At 37.1% G+C, this 21,932-nt stretch overlaps 2 protein-coding genes across 2 annotated transcripts; one reads left to right on the top strand and one right to left on the bottom strand.

Moving 5' to 3' along the window:
- Nucleotides 1-13,306, top strand: KDM8 (Lysine-specific demethylase 8; the record flags this gene model as incomplete). Its single annotated transcript, XM_012942900.3, has 3 exons — nucleotides 1-434; nucleotides 3,352-3,457; nucleotides 11,852-13,306. The coding sequence occupies 3 exons, from the start codon at nucleotides 1-3 to the stop codon at nucleotides 13,304-13,306; spliced, it is 1,995 nt and encodes a 664-aa protein (XP_012798354.3).
- Nucleotides 13,307-13,919: 613 nt separating this feature from the next.
- MS3_00002574 (uncharacterized protein) lies at nucleotides 13,920-20,019 on the bottom strand. The gene has a single exon (XM_051210169.1). The coding sequence runs from the start codon at nucleotides 18,863-18,865 to the stop codon at nucleotides 18,353-18,355; it is 513 nt and encodes a 170-aa protein (XP_051070135.1). The 5' UTR covers nucleotides 18,866-20,019; the 3' UTR covers nucleotides 13,920-18,352.
- Between the last annotated feature and the right edge of the window lie 1,913 nt (nucleotides 20,020-21,932).

Here is a 21,932-nt window from a genome sequence, read left to right as displayed (position 1 = left end):
ATGGGAACTGGTAGGGAAACTTTACTAAGTGACACATCTGCAGGTATGGATCGTCCAAATGTGCCGAAACATTATCGACGCAACATCTTCAATACAATGAACAAACTTTCTCATCCAGGTGTTCATGCAACGATCAAGTTCGTAGCAATACAGTTTTTCTGGCCTGGTACGAATGAAGACGTAAGGAAATGGGGATTCTCATGTGTAAGATGCCAGAAATATAAGGTGATTAGACATAAGAAATGTCCCTGGAGTTCTGATACGACTCCCGATGCTTGTTTTGACCATGTTCATCTGGATTTGTTAAGACGTTTGCCAGATTCAAGTGAATACTCCTATCTCTTAACTTTCGTAAACCGTTTCACTCGATGGTTGGAAGCAGAACCTATCAAGGAAATTACTGCTGAAACAGTGGTCCGCGCCTTCATCGAACAGTGAGTAGGAAAATTGGACTGCCCTTCAATTAGCACTACAGACTGTGGAGCCTGTTTGAATCTGGACGTTTCTGTCGTCTGACTACACTATTAGGAATCACACGATTCTGAACGGCCGTTTACCACGCACAAGCTGAGGGGTTGGTAGAAAGCTTTCACAGACAGCTTAACATTTCACTCTCAGCTGCAAATGTTCTATTGTGGACCGATGTTTTTCCACTCGTTTTACTCGTTATTTACACCTTAACGTCCAAGAGAATTCACAGGTCCTTCGTTGTCTTCAATATTTTTGGATCTGAGATCTTACACGAGCAGGGTCTAAACTGGAGATCCATTTCAATAATCTCTTCAGATGGCATACGAAGTACTCTTCAAAGTCATTCATCGTAAATCTATGTACTATATCGTCAGTAGAAAGGAGACTGACGATAACATCAGAATTGTATGTCTTAAGGCTACTCTATTTAGAATGAAAACCAAATAATGCCGATTTTCCTACTTGACGCTCAACCGACACGAATGTCACAATTACAATACCCCATCCTATAATGAACAGTCACGAAGAAACTTCGCTGGTATCTGAAACCCAGCCTAATACAACGCTGTCTGGAAGAAGGGTAAGGTTTTCAGAACACTTAAACGACTACTTCACGTAGTACACTACCTAAAATTTTGTTTTATCTCGGTTCTTTTGCATAATTACGTCAAAAATCCAAAAAAACAAACACTATTTTTTCCAATATGCTCACATATTTGTGTATTTTTTTTTCAAAAAAATCATTGTGTGAAAGTCGTTTTTACGCTACTGCATGAATAGCCGTTTTGTGTCCTTGCTCACATACGAATGTATTTTGACATGCATTTACAGTTTTCTTCTTTTCCATGACGGCTGGCATATATGAAAAACTGGCGAAGAATACAATGGATCAAGACTTTTGCTGTACATTCTTAATTATTATGTTGGCTCATCAAATTAGAGAAAGAGGACCAGATGCTGCCGGACGTAGTAGGCTATCAAAGTGTTTACCAATGACAAGCTCGTAGGGTATAAACGTCTGGCTGGCCACATCTTACAGTTACCATCACCCCACTGAAGGGGAGCGGCGAGTTGTAGTGGTAAATAAATTCCCAAAGCAAATAGTTCTGTATGTCTCTGACATTGGTGCTAACCGCATTCATTTCACTGTATACACTCTAACTGAAGGTGTTTGGCCACGCATTCGCACTAGATCACGAGTGGGTACGCCATGCTGCGCATCCTTCGCAACTGTTAGCCAGCCTAGACTAAACGCTTCGATACGTATCGGTAGTCTTCCAAACATATCTTCGAACCCCTTTATTTCTGACTTCTTGTTTGACCAGGTTGGCATACTTCGATTATAAAGGTGTTACGTACAAAGGTGCTGTCTAAACCTGAATACATGTGGCATATTTACATTGACTTCAGGCATTTTAGGCACAGAGTGCTTGCCGTGAATTGTGCACCTAAGCTTGGTGAAACGAAGGAGAGGAGAAATTGATATGACTTTTTTAACCCAACACGAAGTGGTTTACTTTTTGCTGATTTTTAAGAAGTTCGATGTGAGGCTACACCGCACCGACAGCAGTAAGACCAAACTTACTCACGACCTTAGGGCGGCGCCTCAGTGAACTTGAGAAAATTTACTTGCTTACTAAGGTCTAAAGAGGATTATGAACTAGTTTGCCGAATTATGATTAAAATTTAGAGTTAGAAGATAGGGTTGGGAATAAAATTGAGTGCTCGCATCACCAAATGGCACCAGTTTTAATGTCAAAATGATATATATTTATACGGATGGATGAATTTAGCTCTAAAACAAACGATTTACTACCTTTAATTTCACTGTTTCGTGCATAAGTTATAGTCACATCTCATAACTTCATTTGTTATGTTTGAACTTTTAACTGCACATAGTTTCTACATTCTTTTATTATCATGTTGCTTTCCACAAATGCTGTTTCCTAACTGGAGAAATATGCGGACAAGATGATAAACTGGCAATTTAGGAGGATCTGACTCGATTTCAAAGTTGGGAAGACGACAACGGAATTACCTATAGCACTTCATATTGTAAGGTAGTTCATCTGAGGGATGTTGCAGACCACGAATACGACCTAGGCAACTCCCCCCTAGGAGTATCTCAAGTCAAGAAGGATCTAGGGGTATTGATACCCTACAATCTGAGCCTAACTGCAACAACAGTGCCTTCCGAGAAAACTTTGCACTGGTAACGTTGAAGTGCATCTTTGACCAGCTCGACGGGAGAATTTTCCACATAACCTTCAACAGTTTTATTTGCCCTCACTTAGAGTACGGAAACATAGTATTTCCTCACTCACTGTAAGCGGGTACGGTTATATCGGAACGTATTAAAAGGAGAGCTACAAAATCAGTTTGTGGACTCAAATTCAAGTGTTTTGAGGGGCGCCTCCAATATTTGAATCTTTACTCATTTGAGTAAGGTCGTCTTAGAGGTGACTTTCTGATGACTTATAGCATCCTAAGCACTCCTGTACACTTAATTAGGCTCATCCCAACATCAATCCTAGGGGTAGCATCCAGAAACTGGATACACAACACAGCAGAAAGGATTGTGAGCATGCTTTCTATTTTATTAGAGTAGTCAAATTTTGAAGTCTAATGCCGGTTGAGCTAGTCCAAGAGACTTTTTAGGAGTCCTTTAGAAGAAAAATCGACATAATCTTAAGGACTAAGGACAATATCTCACCATTATTTACTAGTATTTTTTCTTTTTTCTCTCTATCGTTAACACACCGAGATTCTTATCTGGAGGTATCGGTGATCCACCGGTTTTAGATACGGAAGCCCGTTTAGCGAAAGCTTCTTATATTCCGTCCAGAGCCATTTGAACCGTTTGAATCTTCCGTTTCGTAGGTCTGAAGGTCATCCCCGAAATCGATGTCTTTGGCATCAACACGACTTACTAGGTTTAATGCTGTTGGGTCGAGGTTTTTTCGATCCTGTCGATCCAAGTGATAAGGTTGGTCTGTGTTTAAAGTTTCATCTATTCTAAGAAAGTAGTTGTGGTCTAGATAATTATTGGTAATATTGAGGTATCGGTCATAAATCGTCCTAAGCGACAACTGTCATCCTTAAGGATGTTTGTCCTCGATTAAAATAATAAAATAGGAACTAGCAGTTGGTTTCAAGTATATATAGTACTTATTTGGAATTCCAACTTTCATTCTCAGTGAAATACTGAGTCATACAAACGCACACGTGTGTATCGGCTGCACTACGTTGGCACACTGAATTGAAATTACCAAGACAGAACCTAGAGTGGTAGAAGTAGTAACAGTATCGGTAATAGTTATAATAAAGGTTAAGTATAAAAAAGAATTTAGGGACATTTCGGGACTTGGGGTCTAGAGAAAAACGGGGTGAATAGACTTGAGTCCTTGTGAAAGTTTTTCTGTATGTCGTTCGAAGTCTGATTGTTGGTTGCGATCACACGGCCCCTAACTAGGTAGTCTGTATCTATGTACATAACTCGACACAACTACTAATGGCCTCATTGACTGCTGTCACGTCTTGATTTGGTCACTCTTGGCTGTCTTCCTGCCTACTCCTACACCAGATAGTGCCATCAGTCGAGGTATGTGGTGGTTGGGCATACGTAATGTACCTCCTAGACACCCCTGTTGGTAAGATTCGCTCTCATCAACCGGTTCTGCACCTGTATATAGTACCTCTCACTCAACCGAAGCGTTGCTCCTCGGTCATGATATGCGACCAGTGCTTTGAAGACACATGACTAAACACTTTTAGTTTATGCATATCTTCTTCCACAGGTTATAAAGTAGGATAGACCGGGTTACCGGGCAGAACATACTCTCTTTGGCTGGCTGACGGACATCTCGCCTATACCACAAGTGACGCACGTTGTGAAAAGTGGTCCGGGATTTTGGAATCCATGCTAATATTTCGTTAGACATCAACCCACTGAAGCTGATGATACTTTGAAGATATGTAAAGTGATTGACATACTCAACTAATTTACTTCCTATCATTAGTTCAGGCGTTGATGTGTGACGGTCCTGAAGTAATAGTTTGAACTTAGAGGGAAAGAATCACGTCCTAAATATGCTTGCGTTGTTGCACAAGGTAGTAGATTTGAGCAGTTGATCAGTCGACTGAAGAAACCTGTGTATCACAAAGATTCGGTTCGCTCTTGGTTTCTGAACTTTTTTGTTTTTTTTAGTTGTTCTGATCTAGTTGGAAAAGGATATACCAGGTCCAACATCATTTATAAGTATCGTGTGCACCCTAATTAACTCGTCACTCATCATATGACAAAGTAGTTTGTAAAGATCTAACTTCAAAGGCCTCTCGTTTTGAGGTGCCAAGCTAAGATCCTACGAAACTGCATATATAACAGTCCTCTGTACTCTTTCAAAGAGGTTTAAGTAGCCTTTTAAACAGGGGTTTGAAACTTATACAGAGATTTTTAGGTTTTATCTCGATAGAGTTTTGTAAAACATAATGAGTATATTTTCATGTGTGGAAAACCGTCTTAATGACTCTATTTTCCTATGAAATTTAACTGAAACTTAACATCAGTGATCTGTGGTTTCTTGTTGTGACTCCTAGTTGAATCAGCATTGGTCAGCTCAACCAGTACTTTAAAGGAAGGATTAGATTATTTATCATGAATTACCACACATCGTTATATTGCCTATACCATTCATATCAATATATTACAACTCCGACTATTTGACTTTTTATAGAAATGTAGAAATATGGTAAAGATTTTGCAACACATGAAAGTTTTTATATATATAATCATTGCTTTGTACATAATAATGTACACCAGGTTTCTTGAGAACACAGGGTTGTGTGTGTCTGTACATACAAAAAATAATTGTTGTTTTGATGCCGAATATATGGAGAAGAGGGATGGTAAGAAACCTGGTGTTCTCTCCCAGTCAGTCAGCAACAACATGGAACTTCGTACGTACGTACATCAATTCGAGTTGCCATACCGCATTAAAACTGAAATACAATTGTCGATTCAAATCCCGTAGTGGTAGAGGTAGTAAAAATATAAGCAGTAATCAGAAAGATTAGGGTTTGAAGATGTTATTCAGTGAGTATAATACAGTGAAAGGAATTTGGAAAGAGAAGATTAGAATTTAGGAGAACATAAAGAGTGGATTCACCTGTGCCGTTGCGAACGATTTTGAGCCATTTCATTCAAGGTCTCTGACCATCGGTTGGTATCGTCTCGCGGATCCAACTAGGTAGTCTACACTTACCAACATGACTCAGTTCACTTGTCAGTGATTTCATGAATTTATGCCATGTTTTGGTTTGGCCGCCCTTAGTTTTCTTACAACCTACTCCTACACCATAAAACATCGCTCGTCGGGGCGGTCGGTGTTTGAGCATACGTAACACGTGTGCCAGCCATCTCAACTGATGAAGTTTCACTAATCCATCAATTGATTTGCCATCCTTATCTAGTACTCGTTTCCTAACAACTGGGTTACTTACTCGGTCGTTCCAGGATATACGAGAAATGTTTCGAAGACACCTACGATCGGATACTAGTAACCTACGAATATCCTCTACTCTTAGCGGTCATGTTTCACAACCATAAAGTAGGACAGAACGAACTGCTGCGCAGCAAACCAGTCCTTTAGTTGGTAAACGGATATCTCGTCTATGCCATAAATGACGCAAGTTGGCAAAAGCTAGTCAAGCCTTTTGTATTCGTGCTGAGATTTCGTCACACCAGATCACAAGGGCTGATAAGACTCCCAATATAAGTGAGGAGGCCGACAGCCTGAACTACTTCATTTCCTATCATTAGTTCGAGTGTCGATGCAACCCAATCCTGAAGCAACATTTTGCATTTCGAGGGGGAGAATAGCATCCCGAACATGCTAGCACTGTTGCTTATAGTGGTCAGAAGACTGCATTTTGTCATCGTCTTCACCAAATAGAACTATGTCATCGGCATATTCTAAGTCAACAAGTGAATCTACCGATGGAAGTTCAACTTTTGGAAATTAAGATGAGAAAAGTGTTATCTCTAAAAGCACGTCAACGACTAAGTTAAACAAGAATGGAGAGAGGGGACAGCCTTGCTGAACACCATTTGAGGTAATCAGTTCTGATGACAGTTCGCTATAAGCTCTCACTCTACTAGTTGTGTTCGAGTAGAGAGCCTTTACAAGGTTAATGTACTTCTTTGGTACTCGCCTGAAGTTCTTCAATATGGAGTTTGTGACCAGTAGCAGAAATATTCTCACTGTTTGCCCCTCATAATTCAGCATAAAATATTCCTCATTGAAAATCTTATTTGGTAAATAAAGAAGGAACGAATTGAGCGAAGAAATTTCTTTTCAATTAGTTTTTCATCATGGCTCTACACTAATATATATACGTTTTACAATAATAATATAATACTCATCGAGTGGATACGTTACGTAATAATTACATAATGACATTTAAATTAACATTGATTAATTGGAAGAAAGAGGATTATTAATATTCAAAGTGATCAAGAAGTTGCTAAGTTGCGTAATGTAAGAAACAAAGAAGGAACAGAATTTTAACGGATGGTCAATAGGATGGTAGTTACGTAAGAATCAAGAGATGAATGTTGAGAAGTTATTAAGTTCAAAAGCAACAGAAATAAAAAATAAAAAAAAATGGAAGAAGCATGAAAAATAGTTCTTTTGAAGGAAATCTTAAACTGATGGCCAGGGCAGGGAAAGTGGTTGTACGAATCTCTTTTGAATGCAAAGGTCAGGTTTGTGAACATGGATTGCGATGGCTTCCGCAATGTGCAAGAGGGGCACTCGTAAACCATGTGGCAAATTAGATGGGATATTGTAGATAACCTTAAAAGCTTTATTCAATTCGACTTGATGACCTGTGTCAACCAAGTGAGAGAGAATAGAACGTTTAATCACTTTTACCTGTCCTTTGTTTAACCACGACGGATGATGTTCAGTAATGCGATGACGGACTTGCCGAATTGTACGCCCAATATAACTGGCTCCACAGGAGCAGTTGAAACGATAGATTTACTGACCTTCAACTAGTTATAATTAAGTTCTTTCAACTTTTTAATTACATGAAATAAAGATTTAGTATTTAGTCCGCAAATAGTTTGTTTTGACTGAAAATAACTTTATCTTTGTGATTCAAAATGCTTGTTGTTATATTTTGTGATGGTTCTAATCGGCTTTATATGTGAGATGTTTTTGGTAATCATACAATAACTAGTTTTCCTTACATTGTTTAACAGTTGTGAAACGTGACCTTTAAAGGTATATGGTGTGTGTAGAATGCTAATATCTGAACCTGTCTTTTAAACATTATTCAAGTTGAGGTGGTATTGTGGTGTGTGTTATTGACGTTGACAGATATAAGTAGTATGTATCGTCAATCGATAACAGAATGCTTGGTGGCAGAAGGTTGAAAAGATCGAATAGAAAAGAATGAAAGCAGAGAGTGATTGGTATGAAAATGAAGGAGCAACAAAGTCTGAGATAATTGATAGATATTTTGCAAATGAAGGATTTACTGTTTGATTCTTTAATTTCGTATTCAAGTAGATTTGGTTGTCCCCACTTGTATTCTCGTTCACCACACTATCAGTTAGTGAATGATCTGGCTTTCGAAAGGAAAATACAGCGAGTGGTAAATCGGCTAGTAAGGCTAACTGGTATAAAAGAAGTAATCTGGGAAAATATATCACATTTGGATAAATCAAGTCATGGCACTTAGTCTACATAGTTATTGAATTGAATTTTGTAGAAATATTCAGACTTAATGGTTATATAATAATTATCATCAATCGTTGTAAAGCTCAATTCCATCTCAAGATGACAACATAGAATGTGTTTAATTAAATCGGTACACATTTATATTTGTTAACAAAAGGGTTGATATTTATTTATTTATTTGAACACATGAATATTGGTACAAGAGAGCGCCAGTATATATGCGCCACACAAAACAATGAGAATTCGAAGAGAAGTAGAAAAAAAACTATGGGGCGCAAAAGAAAAAGAGAACAATGACGAAGAGATTGGAGTAAGGTAGTGTGGTGGTAACGAGGGAATGAAAAGGTACAATCAGAAGAAACCTTTCAGGTAAAGGAGACACAACCACTTTTTATGAAGAAAGTAAAAGAAGATTACAGCAGGATCGCCACTGGCTTCTATTCTCAGCCATATCTGATAACGTCTCTAGCCACTGTGTTGCACCATCTCTCAGACCCCAACCAGGGAGTCGTGAAGGACCAACAGAAGCCAGTCCTTTGCAGCTTTCTTTCATACCACGACACCATGTCATGCACTGACCACCTCTCCGCTTCTTCCAACCAGTCCCAGAGTCGGCAAATAATGCACGACGTGGAATTCTCTGGGACGACATTCGGAGAACATGTCCAAGCCACCGAAGTCGGTGTTTCAAGATGGTGACACCAATTGAATTATCATCTCTGTGCCCGAACACACGATGCCGAACCTCTGCATTACTGACATGGTGTTGCCACTGAATGTCTGCAATCCTTCGGAGACAGCGATGATCGAACACAGAGAGTCGTCTAACATCCTCAACTCGGAGAGACCAGGTTTCACACGCATGGAGCAAAACTGCTCTCACCGACGCATTGTAGATCCGACCTTTTACAGCTAGACTGACATCACGAAGGTGCCAAAGATGGATCAGATTGGCATAAGCCGCTCTAGCTTTCACTATACGTACATTGATCTCATCACTCACGCCACCACCAGCACTTATGCAGCTACCCAGATACACGAACTTCTCGACTACTTCTATCCGCTCACCATCCAGAGTGAGTACAGGATTAGAATCCTGCCAGTCTTGTAGAAGTACTCTGCACTTCGAAGGTGCAGAGCACATACCATACCTACGGACGCTGATTGCCAACTGATTAAGTGCGGATTGCATGGCTTGGGCATTATCGCACAGTAAGACAATATCATCCACATACTCAAGGTCGAGAAGTCTTTCTCCAGGCAACAGATCCACACCGCCATTACTTGTATCCATTAGAGCTGTTTGCAGAATGTCATCGATGGCACAGTTGAAGAGGAATGGTGAGATTGGGCAACCCTGCCTAACCCCACTGCTCGAATGTAACAATGGAGAGAGGTGGTTGTATGCCCTCACTCTGCCTGAGGTGTTTTCATATAGGGCTTTCAGGATGTTAATAAACTTCTCAGGCACACCCTTCTTCAATAGACAATCCCAGAGAACAGTCCTATCCAACGAATCGAAGGCAGCCCTGATGTCAATAAACACTACGATTGTTGGCCTTTGAAAAGTATGGCGGTGTTCTAACACCCCCGCCACGAGAAGGCAATGAGTAGGACTTCCCTGGCAGGGGCTGTATACGCGTGGCCGTGTGAGAGTATTTCGAGAGGGAGAGCGGACTCTCCCCACTCTCGGCCGTACCAGGGCATTCAGGGGGCAAAGGGTTGATATCTCTTCCTAGACCTATGTTGTTTTATTAATTACAATTATTATTTTGTCAGAACTGTTTTTTTTAATTGAGTAATTGTCATAATATTTACAAATTAGTGTATATGTATTGTGTATTATGTTACTTATTACTATCTGTGTTAAACATACCTTCTGATGTTTAATTAAATGTCTAGTGGCTAATGTCATGTGTTTATTTAATAGTTGAATTCATGAGTCAATGGAAGCTAGACCAGCATAGAAAACCTGGAAGCACTGGACGGTTGTTTCATCCTACTCTGGGACTCCTCAGCAGTGCGCATCCACGATCCTGCCTCACGAGGTTCAAACCTAGGACCTATCAGTCTCGCGTGGGAACGCTTAACCTCTAGACCAATGAGTCGGATCGAAACCCGCCAGTGGGATCATGGATGCACACTGCTGAGGTGTTCCATACTAGAATGAAACGGCAGTCCAGTACTTCCAGGTTTTTCATAGTGGTCTGCCTTCAATTGATTCATGAATTCAACTATGAAATTACTATAATATCCACAAAACTCCTCTCTAATAATAATGTCACATGTGTGTCTATTTCATATTGTCGACCGAATTCTATCGGTCAAGTTTCAATTTAACCACTAATCTGTCTGTGACAAATTTATATGCATTATGTCTTGTTGTTAGCTAGCGGTTATCGGCCGAGAGTGGGGAGAGTCAGCTCTCCCTCCCCAAATGCTCTCATATAGCCAGGTGTATTCAACCACTACCAGGGAAGTCCTTCTCACGGCATTACTGTTGTTTACGAGATTCAGAGGACGAAAAGCGAATGTCCGGCGCTTTAAGTGGGTTGGTGGATACTGAGAATCCACTTAGGAAGGAGAGTTGGAAAATGCTGATTGGAAAGGAATGGTGTAGATGGGCTTCAGGATGCTAAGGAAAGAAAATGTGTATGAACGAATTGTTGGTCACCAGGCTACTATGTACCTACATCTCTTTACGTTGCTCCACTGTCTTGTGGATTAGAATTTTAGGTAAAAGTTTCAGGGTGTGTTGTTCCTAAAAAAACCACTTACTTCGTTTTGGGCACCCGGACAGTATCCCAGCCCTCACATGAATCAAATGATTAATGTGTTTAAATAAATAAGTAAATAAATGTTTCATACAAACTAAAACTCGTCATCGAGAGGATACTTACAATCTTTAGGAAACCGAATCACTCAGTCCCATAGTAACAACGTTCAACCTTTTCTTGTTGTTGTTGGTGTTCCGAATTCATCTGAAAAAAATCTGTTTAAAATACATTTTTGTATTGTTTCTTTTATACACTACTACTTTTATTTTTAAATTATATCTGTATTTATAATATTTATTATTTATTTATTTGAACACATAGATATTGGTACAAGGAGGCACCAGATACATATGCGCCACACAAATCTAATAAGATTTGTGTGAAGGCTGTGATACTGCCCAGGTGCCCAGACCGAAGCAGGTGGTTTTCTTAGGGGGCCACACCTGGAGCCTTTGATCTGAAGGTCTAATCCAAAAGGCAGTGGAGCATCGTGAGGAGATGCAGTCCCATGGTAGCCAGTGACCAACGATTGGTTCATACGCCATTTGCTCCCTCAGGTTACTGGAGCCTATGTTCACCATTGATTTGGAATCCGGTTAAAGCGCCGGACATTCGCTTTTCGTCTTCTCATTTTCGTAAACAACAGTGATGCCACGAGAAGGCAGTGAGTAGGACTTCCCTGACAGAGTCTGTATACGTGTGGCCGTGTGAGAGTATTTCGAGAGGGAGAGCGAACTCTCCCCACTCTCGGCCGTACCAGGGCATTTGGGGGCTGTATTTATAAACTTTTTGCTGTTGTTGTTATTCTTGTTGCTTTCTACATCATCTCTATCTATCTATCTACTTTCTTAATCATAGATGATGTTAATCCGGAATTATTTAGATCAAAATGCTCCATCTTTACAAGATTTTGATCAACTTATACAATCCTATCAATTAGAATATGGTATTATCCTATTAAGAGATTATCAAAAATTATTACAAATGTATAATACTACTGAAATATCATTTCATGAATTTAAGTATCATACAAATTATCTATTACAATATATATGGGAAAAATTACATACGGGTCATTGGAAAAATGTTCATATTTGTTGGCGTATATTATATTCATCTATTAAATTATTAATTGTATTATATTATTTATATAAAAGTAATAATGATGATGATCCTAATTCTTATCAGTTTGATCCTGATCATTCAGATGATCATGATCATGATCGCTATCATTATCATCCTTTTATAGAATTAATTAAAGAATTAGATCTTAGTTTAATTATGGGTTATCCAATATTTAATCAATTTGCATCAAAATTAGCTTCCAAATTACATCATATCATTATGATTAAAAGAAGATTATGTAATGAAAATGATTTATCATTATCTAGATTATTTCAATTAGATAATCATAATCCTGATATTCATCATGATCTAGATCATGATCTAGATCGATTTATTCAAATCAATGAACAGATCAAAATCAATTTGAATAAATTAGATCATATTAATTGTCCAAGTATTGAATTATTTAATGATTTAATAAAATTCAATAAACCATTTATTATAACAAATGCAATCAATTTTTGGCCAGCATATAATAATAATAATCAACATAAATGGACTATAAATTATTGGTTACATCATTATGGTTATCGTTTAGTTCCTATAGAAATTGGTCAAAAATATACCCAAGAGAATTGGGGACAAAAATTAATGACAATTCATGAGTTTATTAATCATTATTTTAATCAATCAATAATCAATAATGAGAATACAATGAAAGGTTATTTAGCCCAATATGATATCTTTACACAAATACCAGAATTAGAAAATGATATTTATATACCAGATTATTGTTATGTTACTGGGGGTGATGAACCAATCAATAATAGTGATGATAATGATAATCATCATCATATTGATACCATAGAAACAAATATATGGTTTGGTCCAAAAAATACTATATCACCATTACATCATGATAATGATCGTGCGAATTTATTAACACAAATTCATGGTTATAAATTGATTATATTATATTCTGCCTTAGAAACAAAGAATTTATATCCATATAATGATAATCCAATGTTATGTAATACATCTAAAATAGATTTAGATCATTTGAATATTGATTTAATGAATGAATTTCCTAAATTTCAAAATGTTCATGGTTATTATAGTATACTTAAACCGGGTGAAATGTTATATATACCACCACGTTGTTGGCATTATGTTCGTTCATTAACAGCGAGTTATTCAGTGAATTTTTGGTGGAATATTTCATCATCATTAATACCATCATGGGAATAATAAGTATTATTATTATTATTATTATTATTATTGTGTATAGATCTTTTTTGAAATTCCTTTTTTGTTTTGTCGTTTGAAATGGCTGGTTGGGATCTTAGAGACGACACCAACCGATGGTTAAAGATCTTGAATGAAATGGTTTAAAATCGTTTACAATGGTGCAGGTGTAATTCACTCTTTATGTTCTCCCAAATTGTAATCTTCTGAATTGTTCATATCCCTTATTTTCTCTATCCAAATTTATTTCACTGTATTATAGTCATTGAATAACATCTTTAAATCCTAATGTTTCCGATTACTGCTTATACTTTTACTACCTCTAGCACTACGGGATTTGAATTGACAACTGCATCTCTGTGCTAATGTGGTGTGGCAACTCGGACTGATGTACGTACGTACGATATTTTACGTTGTTACTGACTGACGTTGTTGTTGTTGCTGAGTAAGATTTTGTATTGTAAAATAAACGTTCTTATTTTTTGAAGAAATAAAATAAAAAGTGAATTCTGTTGTTTTTGTCTTTTGTTTGTAGAATAATATTTGATTTGGTTTGTTTAGTTTATTTATTTCTTTATTTACAACTGGTTACTAATTATAACTCCGCCTGGAGCTCCTCCGGGGGCTCCTGTCGATTTTAAACCCGGATAAAAGAGGAGGGTTGATCATGAGGTTAGCGACATCATCTCTTAGAAAACTAACTTGCTAAAGAAAGGCTAATCATAAAAATTAATCCAAATTATTTAAACTTTGCTCCGGGAGTTAGAAGGTCTTCATTTAGAAGAGTTATGACATTTCATGGTGAAAGCCGAGTTCGTTCAGAAGTCAAAAGGCTAATTCTCCTTCTCACAAGCAGAGAAACCATTTATTTGGGTACATGAGATGCTCGTAAAGTATGGGAGATCGGGAGAGTCTCCCAAATTGCTACAGAAATGAAGAGATACAACCTGGAGGTTACTAATTATAATTATCAGTCAGTTATATCTGTACACCAGTTCACGTTTTCATACGATATTAGCATACTAAGATAAAATTATCAAGATAAATACTAGAATAGTAGTAGTAAACAAGACTAGTCACAAACAACACGATTTGAGAAGCAGTAATGTATTCATTTTAGGAAAAGTATATGATAATCTTGAAACTCGAGATCTAAGGAAAGAAAAAGAAGCAGAGTGAATACATCTACACTATTGTAACCGATTCTGAGACATATCATCTAAAGTATCTAATTAATAGTTATGATAATCACGCGGATACCAACCAGGTTAGTCAGTCAGCAACAACATAGAACTTCGTACGTACGTACATCCGTTCAAGTTGCTATACCGCATTAGCACACAGATACAATAGTCGATTCAAATCCTATAGTAGTAGAGGTAGTAAAAGTATAAGCAGCAATCGGAAAGATTAGTGTTTGAGATGTTATTCAATGAGTATAATCCAGTGAAATAAATTTAGAAAGAGAGAAAAGAAGGAACATGAAGAATTTAGATTAGGATTTGGGAGAACACAAAGAGTGGATTCACCTGTGCCATTGCAAACGATTTTGAGCCATTTCACTCAAGACCTCTAACCATTGGTTGTTATCGTCTTGCGGATCCCAACCAAGTAGTCTGCACCTACCTACGTGGTTCAGTCTAATATTCACAGAATTCATGAACCGATGCCATATTTTATTTCGTTTTCCCTTTTCTCTCTTCTGCCCTAATCCTATACCAAACAACAACGCCGTTCGATTTTAGTGGTGGTTAGGCATGTGCAGATATTCATCTCTAACTAAATACTAATAACCGACGAATGTCATATTTTAAACGTGTAACTATAAATCTCTATATGATTCATGAATTAGAAACCAAAAATTTCTGTTTAGAAGATTGTCTACGCAAATCGTGACTTATTTCGCAACATATTTTGAGATTCCACTGGAATAATTAAGATACTAGGATTAGAAATGAAGAGACTGTCCCAAGAGACATGTATTAGAACTGTACCACGATATATATCTTATAGTGATGAAGTCGATGGATAACTTTGAATAGTTCTGTTAAGTCTTGCTGATTGGACGCTATATTCGTTCCTAAGCCATTCTGATAACCCGCACGCTAGAACTAGACAGCGACCTGAACACCAGAAAACATGGGTATGTATAGATGTTAAACCAACATCATATTTCGGCCAATCCGTTAACGACATATTATGCTACTGACCAATAGTGGCACGCCACGTTGGAATTCTAGAATGCTCCATCATGCACTAATTGGCTAGGACTCTTCGGCTCCTTCTGGGCCTCTGGAGGCTCTGTTGAAGTTCTCCGAAAGCCGACTCAACAAGTTCACATCAAATGAGTACGTTATTATGATAAAATAAGAATGAAAAGGCTATAATTTCTTACTTAAGTTGAAGGGAGTTCGTTTTAACAATAGTACACAGTTAATATGCTCTTGCAGTTCCATCCTATTCTCAGACAAAAGCAAAAATGTAAATGGTCAAGAATTCATTGTTTGTTTTTCTGCACTTGACTAATTAAACATTTTCTATTACGTAATTATGATAGTTTTTACATTGATCTTCACTTTCTTCTGATGTTTTGAGATTAGAGTAAAGCCTAGTTACAAACTAATAGAAAACGGTATCCGTTTATATATGCTTCTCTAATTTTTACAGTGGCTCTTTACTACTTACTATCAAAAAGTAGTTTGAACAATACTTAGTAATTTTGTAGCTTGGATTTGAAATTCAGTCAGTCAGTTACAACGTAGAACTAGGCATCGGTTCTGGTTGTCACGCCTTATTAGCACAAGATGAGCACCAAATTCGTAGTAGTAGTAGTAGTTACTTTAAAGATAGTAATATATGAAAAGGAAGATTGTGTATCAGGGTGTAGTACAGGAAGAAAGAATCAATTTTTCATTTCACGGTTTAAAGGAAGATAGAATGTATACACCGACGCCATTATGATCGATTTTGAGTTATGTCACTCATAGTCTCCAACCATTGGTTACGATAGTCACGCGGACTCTAACCAAGTTGTCTGCATCTACCAACATGGCTCAGATTAAAAGTTAGTGACTTCAAGCACTGATGCCACGTTTTAGTTTGACCACTCCCAAATTTCTTCCATCTGTCCCCCACACTAGTCAGCATTGTGCGTCGTGCTAGTCAGTGTTCAGGTGTACGTAACACGTGTCCCAACCATCTCAGTCGATGAAGATATACAACCTCATTAACTGACCTACCATCATTCCCTAATACTCTGCGTCTAACCTCACTATTACTTAGCCGGTGATCCCAGCAGACGCCAGCAATATTTCTAAGGCATGTGTGGTCAAATGCTAGTAGTTTACGAGTATCTTCTACTCTTAATGGCCACGTCTCAGCCGTAAAATAGAGCAGAACGAAGTGTCGCGCAGTATACTCACCCCTTCATTGATAGGCGAATATTTTGCATTCGCCAGAGGTGACGTAAATTGGCAAAAGCCAAGCGAGGTTTCCGAATTTGTGCAGAGGTTTCGTCAGACATCAACATATTAGGTCTGACCAGAATTCCAAGATAAGTGAAGTTGTCAACGCGTTCGTCTATTTCACTCCCCATCCGTAGTTCAGGTGTTGACGCAGGCCAGTCCTGAAGCAATTGGCTATTTATCAAAGGAATTTATATACCTCTGCAGCAGTTAATCTAAGTACGATTCAATCTCGAGACCATTCAACTCCTTGGGGTTTTTTCTTTGGGTTAAAGGCCCATCTAAAAGAAACTAGTCGTTTTGTGACTTTTCTCCTCCCTGATTATTCATTTGTTAGCTGATAAGTAACTCATAGGCATACTGTTTTAGTATCTAAGTGAAAGTTTATAGCTCTAATATACATTTGAATATTTACGCAGTCAGAAATTAGTTACGATTTTCGAAATATGTTAGTTCAATATACATGGGTTTATGTAAGCAATGATGGATAGTGACTAGCAGTGGAATCCAGGACGCACGTTTCGTCCTATTTGGGACTCGTCGGCTGGATATACCTGCATCTCAGAGTTGATGTTCACTCTGGGACTCGAACCTAGTACCATTCATTTCAAGCGCCGTCGGGTTTACATTTAAGCTTTTTTTTATCATATTGATTCAACCATCATAGCATTTACGTAGAACGAATAAGTGATTATCTTGAATTTCACTATAAGACATCATAAATAAGAGATATAATTTGAATAATACAATACTAGCAAACAAATATTAGGTTTTGAATTCTATTTCTTGAGATTTTATTGAATCTCTGTCGCTTCAAATAGTTCTTTACCTTCAGTGTTTCAGTATACTTTAAGTCTAGACCAAGTACTGTATAATTCGCTCTCAAATGCCTTTGTACGGCGAGAGTAGGGACAGTCAGCTCTCCCTCTCCAAATGCTCTCATATAGCCAGGTGCATTCAACCACTGCAAGGGAAGTCCTCCTCACTGCTTTCTTACGGTATTACTGTTGTTTACAAAATTGAGAGGACGAAAAGCGAATGTCCGGCGCTTTAAGTGGGTTGGTGGATACTGAGAATCCACCTAGAAAGGAGAGTTAGAAAATGCTGATTGGGAATGAGTGGTGTAGATGGGCTACATGATGCTAAGGAAATAAAATGTGTATTAACGAATTGTTGGTCACCAGGCTACCATGTGCCTACATCTTCTTACCTTGGTCCACTGTGTTGTGGATTAGACCTTTAGGTAAAAGTTTCGGTGTGTGCGGTCCCTAAGAGAACCACTTACTTCGTTTTGGGCACCCGGGTAGTATCCTGCCCCTCTCATAAATCAGATAATTTGTGTGGCTCATATCTATTTGATGTCTCCTTATACCAATGTTTATGTGGTTAAATAAATACTGTATGATTCAATAAAGTCATGTGAAGTCAAAGCAAATTTTATTGCAGAAGAACTTAAAATGAATTTTTCAAGTACCAAAAACATAAAAGTCACTTTTCAATATCATAAATGAATATGCATTTCAATAAGTATGCATTTAATGTATATGTATGTATGTATTGATCCCACCCAGTAACCACAATACCATCATTCATAGGATTTTCCACAATAAAAACAATTTCTACATGATGGAATCATTGATCTACTCAATGTCGATTGAATACAACATTGACATGAACAATGTTCACATCTATCATTATTCATTTGTTCATGATGATGATGATAATTACACAAAAGATAATATGGTTGACAACAGCTTGTTGAATCGTTGGTATATTGCGCTTTGTAACAAGATTGATTTGGTTTCATTGTATTTAACTTGATCATATTGCAAGGACATGCAGTATTATCATTACGGTAACCTTTATATTGTTGTTCTTTTAATATACTACTCATTAAATTGTTAGTAGTATAATTTGTTTCAACTAAATGATTGCCATTACATCTTGTACATTGAATATAATGATAAAAAGGTATATTCAAATCATTATAATATAATATAGACTTTATATTATCCGAATTTAAATGACGATTAAGATTGAATTGTTTTTTAGTTAGACCAAGTGATTCATAAGTATTTCGGTTGGTACTGGATGACATTTTCTGTTTTGTTTTGTGAATAGAATTTAGTTCCTCTTTAATGAATATTTCAATGAAAAACAATGAGATTAGTTGATTGAAACACTTTTCTGGTTTAATGCCATGAACATTTCAACAGATAGAATCGATACAGATCTGGATTCAAATATGATCGATTTTGATCGATAAACAATTGATTTATGATGTAAGTTATAAACTATTTATTATTAATCGGTTAAATTTCTCATTATAGACATATAGTTGTATCAGTGAAATGAAGAGGTTATGGGTTTGATGAAAATCATTTATGAAATGAAGTATTCCATTGATCTCAGGAGGGGGGTGGCGTGATGGATTTAAGAAGAAACATACTTTAGTTAATAGTTGTGTGTGTATCAGTCCTACATACGGAAGATACTCAATGTTTGTTGGTTGAATACCATCAGCAACAGTGTATTGTGGGAGTGAACAAATTGGTTTTCATTTGAAGAGGAGAGTAGGAAAAAATGTTGGAGTTGGATAGGACGCATATTACGGAAGTCAACAAACTGTATCACGAAGCAAGCATTAAGTTGGAATGTTGAAGAGGATAGAAAGAGAGGAAGGTCAAAGAACACACCATGTTGGGAATTGGAAGTAGACATGGAAAGGATGAGTAACAACTGGAGGGGATTGTCCAGGACAAAGTTGGATGGAGATTGCTGGTGGTTGACTTATGTTCCTACAAGAGGGGTAACAGGTGTAAGTGAATGGCTGTATTGAATAGTTGAGCATAGAAAGTAGAATTAAAGATAAGACTAATATGATCAAAGAATAAGAAGACTTTCATTTTGGTACATTACACCATCGCAAAAGATTAATACTATGTACCGTTTATTTCTTAGAGTCAACCGATTCTTATGTATCCTGTTTGCGTTCACTAAATTAAGTGATCCACCATCTTACAGGAATCCATAGAATTCACTCTACTGCTCAGGGATATTTACTATGTCCCATTGGAAAGTTGAGATCACATACAACAAGAAGTCATACTTTACTAACAAGCATGAAACAATCAAAAGACTTCCTTCTACTTAGCTTAAACCATGAATGAAGCTAATATCAGAGTGGATCTGGTTAGTGTCATCATCGGTCTTTAAGATAGAAGGCTTTAATTTTAATAATATCGTATGGAGTATTATATGAAATGAATAGGCAGAAAAGGGAGAAAGACAGGAAACATGCATTGATCATTTTTATTCTTTAGGCTGGTTACCAGAAATCCCTAGGTTTTATCTTAAATATTATGTGATAAATATCTGTTGTTCGGTAGTTTTTGGTCTCATTTATTTGTGTGACATAGAGATAATGTATTCATGTGTATTGTATTGAAAATATAATCGACCAGTTTCATCTGTAGTTCCCTAAATATTAATGCATGAAGGAAGGGATTCATCACCCATAATTGATTGATCACTGGGTGGTGACCAGTGTCATGTGTGTCAAGTCCTTATTATTAGTGCAGATCGAATGCTATTGACCATGATGCAATGTGGCCACCAGTCTAGGTGACTCGACACTGCGTGCACTATTGTGAGATTAGGTGGTGGTTGGAGGTAGTCGACAGGAAACCCTGGACACGGGTTTCGTGCTACTTGGCACTCGTCAGTAAGGTGTACCTGTAATCTTGAGGGAACTGGTGCTCCCTGGTGGATTCGATTTCGTGTCACCCAGCTTCACAGTCAGAGACGTTACCACTGAGCTATCCGAGCTGTGACTAACCTCCTGTAGGACTGAGATGTAATCACAATTGATTGATCACTGGGTGGTGACCAATGTCATGTATCAAGTCCTTATTATTAGTGCAAATCGAAATTATCGACCATGATGCATTCTGGCCACCAGTCTAGGTGACTTGACTCGAGTTCCAAGTAGCACGAAACCCGGGTCCAGGGTTTCTTGTCGACTACCTCCAACCACCATCTAATATTCATCACCTATCTACATATCAGCCATTTTCAAAATAACTTGAATATAAATAGAATAATCAGAGGAGCCATAATCTTTTATAGATTGCAGATACATTATCTAGGATATAACTTGGACTCATGTTTTCGTGTTAATTGGTCATTTAGAACTGTATTAAAGAATCGCGTAAATTTGCTTATGGAAATCTGACTACTAATAAGTAGTATGTTTTATAACAGGAAATTTTACTGTTTCCATCATATATTCATTATGTTATCAAGTACACCATGCACTGAAATATTCATCTCCATTATTATGAAACAGTTATATTTCAACACAGATTACTATCTTCAGAGATGTAATTGTCTTTCTGTAGTGAAATATATGTTTCTTATTTATGATAAACACTTTTCTGATTTATCAGTGTACAAGTTTATTCAGTAAATAATTCTGAGTAGTTATACAGTGAATGTTTATGGAAGTACTGTCCTTACATTTTGTGTGCATAAAATCTGGTTAATTTATTCGGAACATTCTGTTTTTATGATGGACTAGATATGATTTTATATGAAGTCTTAGAGGTAACACACTCATCATGAACATTCAGGGAATTAAAAGTGTTACATTCTTTGAGTTAGCTAGTTAAATCGTTAAAAATTCATTGTCTTTCTAGACAATGTCATCAGAATAAACTTTAAACAGAACTGAACTAAAAAAATGACTTACTGGTTTTTTTTTGTTAACTTAGTTCATAATTGGTTATTGCTGATCATTATCTTGCTATTTTCTGCATGTTTTTTTATGATTGTCTCACCTTTTGATCTGATACTTGATCCTATATATTGTGCATGGTTTTTCTAAGCAATTGATGAGTTGTACTAATTCTAGTATCTCTATTAATCTCTGATTGATCTAAGTTACTTATAAAGACAATCGAAGTTTAATCATCAAATTAATTCGCCCAGAGAAACTAACTCTAGAAAACTATCTTCCTGAGGTGCAAGAATTTATAGTCTTATGTTTAATCCTCCGAGGGATTGTAGACATTATTAACCGCAAAAGATGTAGCATCTTGGAAGTTCTCTTACTATTAGGCTCAAAACTTTTCTCATCTTAACACTATAATGTAATATCATAATTA

The sequence above is a fragment of the Schistosoma haematobium genome, chromosome ZW, assembly GCF_000699445.3.
Source record: "Schistosoma haematobium chromosome ZW, whole genome shotgun sequence".
NCBI classification, from domain to species: Eukaryota; Metazoa; Platyhelminthes; class Trematoda; order Strigeidida; family Schistosomatidae; genus Schistosoma; species Schistosoma haematobium.
This window is presented reverse-complemented; position numbering and strand designations above follow the sequence as displayed.